We start from the raw sequence: 12,207 nt of genomic DNA on the forward strand, positions 1-12,207 counted from the left end.
AGTAAACCCTTCTATTTACTTACTGGGAATGGTAGAGGATTTTGATAAGGCACAGCAGCTGCATGATTTCACACAGGAATGGGAGCTTAACACCTGAGCTGAAAGTGACTGTGTATTATGTTGAATATTGTTAAACTCAGATCCTAGTGCATAGCCCGTATTTCATGAGTGAGGGTGTAGCACTTACTAAGCTCCCCTTTTCTCATTTTATGCTCCAAGGTTTTAGCCCCAAATTAAAGTGAATTACTGAATTACTTTATTAGCATAATCATTTTTATTGTGGTAAAAGTATACGTAACATAAAATTTACCATTTAAACCATCTGTAGTGTACGATTTAGTGGCATTAAGTTCATTTCCATGGTTGTGTAACCATTGCTACCCTCGCCTCCAGAACTTTTCCCATCACCCCAAACAGGAACTATCCGTTAAGCAAAGTGAAACTCCCCATTCCAACCTCTCCCAGCTCCGGGTCCACATTATTTTTAAGTGTCAAATTGTTCAGGGATTAGTTTGGTCCAAAGTAGTATTTATGTAACATTTGGCCAGAGAGATCTCACTTAGAGCTGCTTAAAAATTTTCAGTGTAGAAAAATTTTGCGTCTCGTTGCATTCGGTTTAATTCAAGGAGTTTTTGTTGAGTACCAGGTTCTCTGCTAAGGAGGAATTCAAAAGTAGGATGTTCCCTGTCCTCGAGATTGTCACACTCTGTGGGAACATAGATGTGTACACCAGCCAGGCAGTTCTCATCGAGAGCTGTCTCAAGCGTAGGCGGAGGTGACAAATACGGGCTGCTCGTTGGGAAGCCTTCAAATGTCTCCTTGTATCCTACTCCTTTTTCTGCAGTTGCTTTATTATTTTTAAATAATTTCCTTAGTTTGTAGGCATCATACCTACTATAGTTGGAACCTTACTTGGAACACCAGGCTGTTATCGTATGTGAAATAGTATTTTTACTTTGCTCTGACCTGAGTTGTGTGTGTGTGTGTGTGTGTAAGACTGGGAGAGAGTCGTTCACTCCCTTTACCACCTCCTCGCTTTCATGTTCTGTATCCCGGGGTTAATGGCTTCTGGACTAAATCAGCTCCTGCTTTGAGGAGGAGAGAAAGGCCTTTCATTCCATGGCCTCATAGGGAAAGTCTAACACGAGGGTTGTGCTGGTGAGGTCTAGGTGCGGATGGGGTCACAGGGTGCAGGGGTATCTGGTATTGTTCTGTGCTTTGGGGAGTTCCCACTTCCCCAGCTGTTTGGAGTATAGAAGTAGTCCTTTTTCTCCCCCACTCCCTTTATCTTCTTTTGGTAGTCCCATATAATGCTTCATTAATTTGTATGGCCTCAATTTGAAGTTTGTTACAGTTTAGATTGCATGGGCTGGTCTGCAATTAACCTGTATATTATTTATAAATAAAGAAGCAGTGAACAGTATGACAGGGAATATTTAAACTGCTTAACTGAATAATTGTTTTATTCAGCTGCTTAAAACACCATTTACATATAATTGATGTACTAATTATACATGATTATAAATTTAATCCTTAAAGCCAGCCTCTTGATGAATCTCAGCTGAGCTGCACTGTGTTAGCCTAGTTCTAGTCACTATTTAAATTGAAATAATACAGCTGTTTTCTTTGGACTTAGTGTACAATTCTGGTTGTTTCCCCCTACTAATTAGTACTAATTAGTGAGACTCAGCTTTAGCCCAGGTTGTGTTCTCAAGATCACAAACTCTGAAATATGGGCACCTGAATTAATTGATCTGTAATGGTATGTTAGAGCCATGCACAATATGAGTAAAGCCAGTTTTGGACTGTTTTAATCCTTTCAACATCCCTTTAAAATAGGTAACGTTACTATAGCCATTTTACACTCAGAAGAATACGTTTCTAGAAGTTAGACAACTCTCCCAAGGCCGTGCATTTACTCTGTTGCCGAAGTGGAGATCTACCTCCAGAGCCTGCCCTTCACCACTATCTTCACACCATTGTGAGCATTAAGTGAGAAATGCCTGTGGAGCGATTGTAGAATCTTAACAAGTGTGCTCTTGTGCACACACACACACACACACACACACACACAAACACAGGATAGTTGCTATGATTCTGATATTTTTTTAAAGATCTGGCCGGGTCAGCCAGATCTGAGGCTGGAGATGGGAGAGGGAATTCAGGGGTTGCTATGCTGGTCCCAGCGTGGTCAGTCCAGCCCTGTTTTTAGTTGTCAACACAGAGCTCAAGGGCTCTTGCCCCAGGTTAGTTTATCCTCTGTCAGTCACAAATTTGTGCCCATACATTTAAAACTATTAGTTTCTTACCTGGCACACTCTTGCTTTGCTTTTCCACTGAGTTTCCATCGAGTTGATTTGGAAGAATAACATAGCAGGACTCAGCACTTTCCTTTCTTCTAAAAGAAACCGGATCACGTTACGGCGAAGCCAAGGGTACAATAAGCGACGTTAAATCATCAACTATGCCAAGAGTGAAGGAGACAAACATAGAACAGGGTGTTTTTCTTTAGAGTAGTCTCCTGGAAGTCCATTCTGAGTTGGGCTTGAATTCTAGACCCAGAAGGCATCAAGCTACAGGAAAGGAAGGTTTCCCTAAGATCCCCTCCAGATCCCAGACTTTACCGTGCTGTGATTTAATTAGTTTTATTACAGTATTTTAAGAAATCATCAATGAACTTGAAATAAGGTAACTGAAAAGATAAAGTGATCCTCTTGGTCATCGTAGTGAAAGTATATTGATTTCATCACGTCTCTATTTGTTTACAAAAAAAATTTCATTGAGGAGTTGATTAGGAATGTCTCCTCACTGCGGGGGGACATTTCCAGAGCTCAGTGAAGTCAGGTAACGATGGTAACGATGGTAACGATGGTAGCTTTTAGACCCACTTTATGGGTGGGACGGCTTTGGTACTGTGTCTACGTGTGGCCTCCGTAGCAGCTTGCCTCAAATTCACATCTCTAGCTCTTTTTCTTGTGCTCTAAACTTTTCTCACCGCATCTTGGCAGCCCCAGCTGATATCCTACCAGCATGTCGTGCCCAATATGTTCAGAACAAGCTCCACTTTCTCTTCCAGAGCTGCGTCTCCTTAGTGCTCTTACCAGTTAATGTCCTGTCGTCTTTGATGACAGCTCTTGGACCTCTATGGGGTCCCTTGTTTCTTCCGGTCTCTGCTTCTGAGCTTAAGTGTCTTCTTCCCCTTCTCTTCTTATATCAAGCTGGTCACTGAACCCTCCCGTATACTGCTTTGTTTTGGTTCCTCCCTTCCCCAATTCTCGTGTTGCATTCTGTGAGAACCTAGTACCCTTTTTCTTACTTAGCAGGTGCTCACTAAATGCTAGTGAATGAATGAAAATGACTGAATAAAAATTGAGGTCACCAAAAAGCCAAAAATGTTTCTCTGATTCACAATGGTACCGGGTTCCTTTAAATTTTTTTGGTTTCCTTTCCAAGTAAACTACCACATGCCTCTCGGTTTTAAAGCTAGACAGACATTGGCATCTTTTAAAGCGGCAATGTGACTTCTGTCCCGTATCCTAATGTGTTGTTTTAAAAACCATAGCTGATGCCGTGAATAATGCAGCTGGCTTTGGGTTCAGCGGAGTGGATCAGAATGGAAATTTCTGTTGGGATCTACTTTCTAACCTAAACATCTGGAAAATTGAGGTGAGTCTATTATGCTTCTGCATCAGGCTGACATCGTGAATGAAGCAGTGGTTTGCGCTGAGTGCAGAGTCCAGGGATCTTCATTGGTGTCCGAGGAAGAGCTGCTACCAGGGAGAGCCAGGGTCAGCAGCCTCCTGGGCATTTTGCATCTAGGAATTTTTTTCCCCCCTTGTTTTTTCTTTTTAAAAGATACTGTCTTGATTGTTTTAATGGTTCAAGGAATAATGACATAAAAAGTCTAAGAGCGAGCGGGGAAAATCTTTGATGTCTACATTCCTGTTCTTCCAACTAGAAAGTGCAGAGCCATTTTCTCTCATTCACATTCTACTTTCTTTAGTCAGGAACACAGACTGGAAGCTTCTGTATTTAGATTTCAGTATTGCAAGTGCTCCCTGTGGTTCCTTTGGAAACGTTGATAATCCATGTGCGTTTCAGAAGAATTTCCTTGGCACTCAGCTTCTAGGCCGCTGGGAATAGGGTGCCTTTCCTCTTTCGCCACAGTTCTCGATATGTCTTCATCGTTCAGGTGGTCTCCTTGGGGCCATGTCACTCCTGCCTTCCTTGGTGCTGTCAGCAATCGGAGCCGTTAGGAAGACCAGGTCTCAGACCTTTTCCTCCTTCCACGGGGTGGGGGTAAGGCCATGGTTCTCAGCACAGCAGTGTTGGTTCTGCAGCCGGGTGACTCAGTGTTTGTGGTTGGTTGGAGTTTTCCACCCCCCACAGGGCAGGCCGAGTGCCGTTGGAGAATTTGGGCAGAAGGGGATGTGCATGTAAATCAAGCAGCCAGGGATGTGGAGACTGGCCACCTGCTGCCCACGTTAGGTGGACATGTCCCACAGGAAGTCATGGGGGTGATGACCTCCACCTTCATCTTGAATGGGCAAGCTCCAGCCTCCAGAACAACCTTTCTCATTTTTGGAAAAACAATCATCTACGGGCTTCTCTTTTCTCTGATGTCAGAGAGAGTACAAAGGTGTTATGGCTTTCCTCTCCTTTTCTATCAAATTCTCTCTCAAAACTCTTGGACCACTGCTGGCTGCTTGGGTGAATGTCCTTTACAGGGGCTCCCCTGACCTTTGGCTGCCCCCCCCGTCTCCTCAGCTGTGCACCAATAGACAGGGTATTTCACTGGGGGCACATGTTCAGAGTAGAGGGTGACTTACTACATATTCGTTATAAAAGAAAACTGGAAGGAGAAAGTTTGCATTTTTAATTGAGTTGCTATAGAGCAAGGAGCTAAACGAAACCATGGAAGTCTGATTGAGTTAAGGTTCCTTAAAGCTGTGTGAATAACAGCCATAGGAGATATGGATACATAGAAGACCTTAGGGTTTTGAAATAAAAACTCATAATACAAAATCTGTCTATAGCTTTCAGTGACCTCTCCTCTTCCCTCCCAAACATATTACGTTAGGCCAGTGTGTGACCTATCTAAGATTTTCTTATGGTTGAAACAGAAGAAAGTGGCACTTGTACTTCCCACCTTCATTGGGCATCTGGTTCTTGAATTTTGTTTCATGCTTTCTACCTCTAGCCTTTGACAAGATTTTTTTTTTTTTAATGAGGAAACCTTGTTGCTGGCTTGTTTTAGAATGCCTCTTCTTCAGTGGTTGATTTACTTGTGTCATTGCCAGTTTGGTGATATTTCTTTCTTTTCTGTATTGTGACTCCTTCATGCATAAAATCTCTTACTGTCCTAGATACAGTAGGAAGCATTTGAACCCGTGCAGCTGTTTGTAGAATAACTTCACAGGACTGACCTAGTTTATAGATGGCCACACAGTGAAAAGATGACAACTAAATTCAGGCTGTCTCCATAAAGGCACTCAATTCACATGATTAAACTTTTCCTATGGCAAATCCTCTTTTAGGGTATCTAGTTTTAAAATTCAGATGACTTAAAATTTTTTTTTAAGCCAGAGAGGATGGAAAACCCACAAAACATTCCTTCACTTTTCCTATAATTTGAAAATAAATTGAGCAAAATTGAGACTTTGCAAGCCAAGTTTTAGTCAATCTTATAAACATCAGAATGTTACTCATTCAGTGGAACAGCTGATATGCTCTTGACCGAGGAGTCACTATTGAAATAGCACAGCTAGTCTGCTGCCAGGGAAGTTGTGCGGAGGACTTTCCATTACTCGGGGTATTTTTAAAGCTAATGATAGGTGTTATTTTCTTCTTTTTAGACTGCTACAAGTTTCAAAATGTACCTAGGAAACTGGAATATTCAGACAGCTACTTGGCTAAAGCGGTAAGAAAAACAAAAGCAACTTCATTATTCATGGCACTGGGATGTGTTTAGATGGGAGTTGTTAGGTGAACAGCAACAGTTTGCCAGTAGCAGGGTCATCTGACACTTTTGTTTTGTATGTACATCTATGCCCTGTAAGTGGAAAAAGTAGAAATATAGTTATGTGAGGTCACAATATAGCATATTTATTTTAATGTATCATACACTTAATCCTGCCATTCCTTGGTACCAGGCACTCATTTAACCCTCATTTCAGTCCTATGAGATGTTGGTAGTTATTATCCCCATTTTTCAGGTGAGCAAAGTGAGGCACAGAGAGGTCATGTAACTTGCTCAAAGTCACACAGCTAATGAGTAATAGGTGAGAGCCCAACAGAAGATCTGCAGAGCCAGGCTCTTAACCTCTGTGCTGTGCTACCGCTGACCTAGAGGAGAGCCTGTTGATTGGATGTCAGACGGTCACGGTCAGCAGCATCTAACCACTGAAGATTGCTGTGTTTATCCCTAGCATTAAAAGCTTTATGCTACCCCAGATGTTTGTGCTTTTAAACTTTGTATTTTTGTTAATATTCCTGTTTTCCTACACATTCCAAAATTAGAATCATTGCTTATTATGGAACTGATAATTTGTTATCCCTGAATATTATGCTTTCACTGGAACTCTAGGTAGTGAATATTCCTATCATAGAAGTGCAAGGAAAGTATAAAAATACTAAGCTATAGATTCTGTTTTTTGCTAAGTAGCATTTTTCTTAGGTGAAAACTGGGTAAAAGAAGAGACAATGTATAGTAATTCCCCCAAAGTAAGCTCATTCAGTGTTGCCTGGAAATTGATGAGAACATGCAATTTTTGAAAATTTGCCCTTAATAATATTGCCATTTATTTTGCAAATAAGTTTAGCATAAACCTCTATTTTTGAATATTGAGTAATCCCAACGTACCAAGAGTCCTACAGTCTCCATTAGGAGTTTGCTCTAAGATGACTGAACATACATGTGTGCACATAAATCATTTTAGAAAATATTTGATTAAAAAATATATAGAGGATGAGAAACAGTACTTATGCAAACTATTCATTTTAAAAAGAAACATTACAAATGGGGTTCCAGTCATGTGTTTTTCTCCCCAAATGTGTTCTCTTCCTATGTAGAGGGAGCCATAGTCCTTAGTTTGGGTTTAAATCAGTTACTTTTGACAACCTGTACAGTGCAGGATTGGTGTTAACTGAGTTTGTTTTATTTTCTATTGGGGCCTCTCATTTAGTAAACCATGTAGTGGCTTCCTTTCAGTGCCATTGGCAATTTGTAGACTGTGTTTGGGAGAAAGTCACTTTGTTTTAATCAACAGAGAAGCCAAAGCTCTCCAGGGAGTTTTGCTGACAAATTCTCAGTCCACACAGTGAGAGCTGAAAGGTCCCACAGCCAATACATTGATTCTGGGGCTGGAGTCATCACCAAAAGCAATGAAGAGTGTTGCAGAGGAGGTTAGGTGGCACAGGGGCTAGATTAAAAAGGTCAGTTAGTTTTGACTAAATGAGGATATCCACTTCTAAAGACCCTTTGTCTGATTCCAAGATTTTTAGTGTCAACAGCGCTTTATCCATAATTATTCCTGGTAGATTAGGCCATTGGTGGCAGGGGCTGGGCAGAGCCTGACCATGTGGATTTTTATTAGAAATAGGGTGTGGTTAGTTCCAGATCGTTTAGTTTTGTGGAGGTTAAAAGTTCATACTTCTCCCCAAAATATGGAGTGTGAATTGCCTGTCCTGGCAGTGTTCAGGCTGCTTGGATTGCATGGCGAGTCCCTGAATAGGATTAGGCAGGCAGGCCCTCGGGGATGGAGCGAGTGATTTCTGTGCCTGACTCAGGGAGTTTCCGATGTGTTTGACCTGCGGCTCGTCGGGCCTGCCTCTTTACAGGGTGTGCTATGAGCGGGTCCCCTGGTACCCCACGGTGTTCACCTTCATCCTGTCTGCCCTGTGGCATGGCGTCTACCCCGGGTACTATTTCACCTTCTTAACTGGAATCCTCGTCACGGCAGCAGCCCGAGCGGTAAGCTTGCTTTGGTTGTGGGGTCTTTTCCTTAGTAACCTGATGCCTGTATATTTGTTGTCATTCGGTCCTATTAGGAGTCGGGTGATGAGGGCATAGGAGTAATATTTTGAAAAATCAACAGAATTGCCATTAGAGAAATACTTCAGTATGTAGGAACGCGTGGTCAAAAAATGTTTAATCATTTTATCGTCACATTATTTACAGAGGGTGTAAAAAAAAAAAATTTTGAGGAACAATGTTTAGTAATTTAAGAGAAAACATTTTTAATCATTAAAGGCTGTGAACATATATGTAATCTACTAATCACAAGTGACAATGATTATTAGTTAATGTAGGCTTTGTAAGACTTCATTTCTCATCTCACTATCCTAAACCTAGAAATAATTCAGAGTCTGTGAGCAGCCAGTAAAATTTCAGCCACAGGAACTGTGTTTTGTTAGAGATTGCTCTGACCTCTCATGTCTGGTCCAAGTAGTTTGTGTAAAATACTTTAAATTTTATAAATTTGGTTCTCCAGGTCTTTTGGGTAGTTTGTCCTAGACTATTCCTACTATTTGCTGGCTGTAGAGCAGGATAATAAAGGAATACAAAATTTGCCTTGCCTCAAAGAAAGAGATGAATTATGTATATAAGTAACTACAATTCAGTGTGCTCTTTCAAACACAGTTTTGTATTTGATTTCATTCCAGTCTGTGATAGTGATTGTGGCTTTTCTTATTCACATGCCAACAGCTTTAAATGACATTTGTTGAACTGTATTTTGGATGTCGATTTCGGAGTCCCAGCATAGCTATTCACTTATTCTTAATGTATCTGTTCTGTGAATATTTCAGAAGCCCTATTACGTGTGGTCAGTGTCCTACGTGTTGGGCTACCACAGTGAGCAAGACAGGAATCATCCCTATGGAAGTTTTAGTTTAGTTAGGTGAAAGTTTGTTGGGATATATATGTAAACAAAAATGGATAATTGATTACTACTCATTTTTCACAAATTAGTAAGGTAGGGATGGAGAGAAGAAGGGATGGAGAGAAAAACAGATTTCATTTTTTTTCTGAACAGACAGTGAAATCCCCCATGAAGTGTCTTAGACCCGGGAAGTTTCCTACTCTCCTACACGTTTTCCTACCCTGCCCCCGCCGTGCATGGCTCCTGTCCTGTGCCCTTGGGAACTCAGAATGAGGGGAGGACTCAGCTCACCAGGCAGCCCTGGGAAGCCTGTCCTGCTGAGACTGACCTGCCTCTAAGCCAGCCGTGGTTCCAGCTCTCCTTTTGCTTCTTGGATCTGGAGAAAAATTTAGTTACATGGGTCAAAAGACCTACACATGAGTATATCCTTTGACCCAGCATTTTCCATTTCAAAGAATTTATCAGGTTTTTTGTCTGTCAAATGGACATAATGATGCTCCTATGAGCAGGCTTGTTGGGAGAATCGACAGAGACGACACAGGTGAGCATTAGCACAGGCTTGGCATGCAGCAGGCAGTCAGTAAATGGTGGCTGCTCTTATTATTAATGCTAGTATTACTTTATTACTGTTATTCAAAGGAAATAATCAGGAAACAGTGCAGAGATTTATCTACCGGGATAGCGTCACAGACTTGTTTAGTGTAGCAGGGGGGTGGGACACAGCTAACTTTTCCATCAACTTAATATTGTATTGAGGATTCATACACATTGACATGGAAAACAACTTATGACATATTAGCTAAATGAAAAAGAACTAGCCCTGGCTGGTGTGGCTCATTCCCCTGTGCACTGAAAGGTCACCGGTTCGATTCCCGGTCAGGGCACATGCTGGGTTGTGGGCTCCATCCCTGGTAGGGGGCATGCAGGAGGCAGCCAATCGATGCTGCACTCTCACAGCGAAGTTTCTCTTCCTCTCTCTAGAAAGCAGTAAAAAAATCTTTAGTCTGTTCTTTTTAAAAAATATATTGATGCCATTGAAAACACAAAGTGGGTGTATATGAATAGAAAAAGGCTTGGGAGGATATGTGCCAAGTTTTTAAACAGTGCTTTTCTCTGGGAGATTTTAAAAAAGAAAACAAAATTGCTTTTGCTTAGTTCTTCTAATAATTTTCTACAGTGAACATGTAATTTTTTCACAGTAAGAAAGAAAAACCATGATGGCGTTTTTAGTTGAAAATGGACTCAGATGGTTGGCATTTTTGATACCGTAATGTCCCTAAGCAGCACCTGCCTGCAGAGAATAAAAGTTGTATTTTTAACCCTCCCCTTTGCCTTCCTTGGCCTGCAGGTGAGAAACAACTGTCGACATTACTTCCTTTCTTCAAAGGCCCTCAAGGTTGTTTATGACGTGGCCACCTGGGCTGCCACTCAGCTGGCGGTCTCTTACACAGTGGCACCCTTTGTCATGTTGGCAATTGAACCCACCATCAGTTTATACAAGTAAGTTCTGTTGTTCCCAGCTGCGTTCAGTAAACTTGTCTGTTTTCTCTGTGTTTGACCTAGGATTTGGTAAATTGAATCAACCAGTACTAACAATTTCTAAATATGGCTTCAGTGTAAAAATGGCCATAGAAAGATTGAGGTGGAAATGGTCATCCTGGAAATGCCAACACCAGTACAGATGAGCAAAGCTGACGGGAAGCCCTTCAGCCGCTCATAACATAACTAAGGGATGCTTAACGCAGTGAATTTTGAAGGGGCGGATCTGGGTTACAAACTCAGGGTGAATTTGCTGCCTTAGCCCCTTCCTCCTGGTTATAGGCTCTGTTGGAGGCTGTGGGCCATTCTGAGAGCAGGAATGGAATGGGCAGGTGCTGGGGTGCTGCCGCCGCTGGGAGTGGTCTGCAGGAGGGCTCTGGGTCCCACGGAGACAGCAGTTTTGGTGGATGTGTGAAGGGATTTATGTGGCGAGTTGCACGGGGTGGAGGGGAGTACTTGGAGTTTAGGGTGGAGGAAGAGGTTCACACCTGAGACAGGAGCCTTCAGGGGAAGGGCATCAGGCCCTTTATTCAAACACCAGTGCTCCAGCTGAACTGCACACCTGTCCTTGCTTACTCTCCGTTTCACTCTCATGTTGAATTAGGGACATTTCTCCACTCTTCCAAACTTGTGTGACCTCTGGCAAATTACTAACCTCTACCTTTTATTTTCTCAACTGTAAAATGAGGCTCAGACTGTAACCCACCTCAAAGTACTTTGTCAGGGCTGAATGAGGCAGATGTGGGAGGGGCTCAGCCAGTGCCTGCCATACCGTCTATTGTCAATAAATGCTGACTTGTAGTATGGAATGGTTTGCACAGGCTTTTGTACATTCACTTTGGAGCACAGCTATCATCAGAGAAGTGAATTAGAAATGAGTAGTGCAAACATACCTTATTTGTAAGTTGGGGATTTCCTGTAGTTCATTCACTGGTCAGGAATGATCAAAGACACTTTTACTACTCAATACAGGTGTCACAGGATGGTTATTTTTCAGGTTATAGGAGAGAAGGTAGAGGAAACTATACAACACTCATCAGTAAAATCTGTTTCTAAATACTCATTAGGTCATGGGAGGTATGTCAGTATAACATGGAAGTTGAGTTGGTTTTTACTAGTATACAAATTTTTCTAGGTAAGAGAACCCAGTTGAGTAGGAAAAGAATTATAATCTCTAACAACAAAGTTTATTTAGAATTGAAGAGATAAAGAGTTTCCCAGACAAGAAAAAGTTAAAGAAGTTCATCACGAATAAATCAGTATTACAAGAAATGTTTAAGGGACTTTTTTAAGTAGAAAAGATAAAATACAGGAGAGAAAAAAATTCTCACTGACAAGGCAAAGAGTAAGGCAGTGGATCAACCAACTATAAAGCTATTACAAAGATTAAAAAGCAAAAGTAGGAAGATCTTGTGTAATTAAAATAAATTAAGAGATACACAATACACATGCACAAAAGTAAAAAATAATGACAACATAAATGTAGATGGGGTGAGTAAAAACAATAGTGATTTTTAGAATGTATTAGAATATAAATGACCATCAACTTAAAATTGACTGCTGTAAACATAACTTGGTTTATAGGAAGCACATAGTAACCACAAACCAGAAATTTACAAGAGATATAAAAGAAATAGAAATGAATCCACACAACACTATAGAAAGTCATCAACACAAGAGGAGCAAGAGAATATGAAATTTACAGGGAAAAACTACAAAAACAATCAGAAAACAATAAACTGGCAATAACTAATACCTATCAATAATTATTTTAAATGTAATGGAC

At 41.2% G+C, this 12,207-nt stretch overlaps 1 protein-coding gene across 1 annotated transcript in view; it reads left to right on the forward strand.

Annotated features, from left to right (window-relative positions):
- MBOAT1 (membrane bound glycerophospholipid O-acyltransferase 1) overlaps nt 1-12,207 on the forward strand; it is an 81,218-nt gene that overhangs the window by 62,254 nt on the left and 6,757 nt on the right. Inside the window, exons 9-12 of the mRNA XM_016216198.2 lie at nt 3,563-3,666; nt 5,856-5,920; nt 7,840-7,972; nt 10,231-10,382. Of these exons, the coding sequence (XP_016071684.2) occupies nt 3,563-3,666; nt 5,856-5,920; nt 7,840-7,972; nt 10,231-10,382 (454 nt within the window). The remainder of the gene's footprint in view (nt 1-3,562; nt 3,667-5,855; nt 5,921-7,839; nt 7,973-10,230; nt 10,383-12,207) is intronic.

The sequence above is a fragment of the Miniopterus natalensis genome, chromosome 9 (genome assembly GCF_054644295.1).
Source record: "Miniopterus natalensis isolate mMinNat1 chromosome 9, mMinNat1.hap1, whole genome shotgun sequence".
Classification (NCBI taxonomy): domain Eukaryota; kingdom Metazoa; phylum Chordata; class Mammalia; order Chiroptera; family Miniopteridae; genus Miniopterus; species Miniopterus natalensis.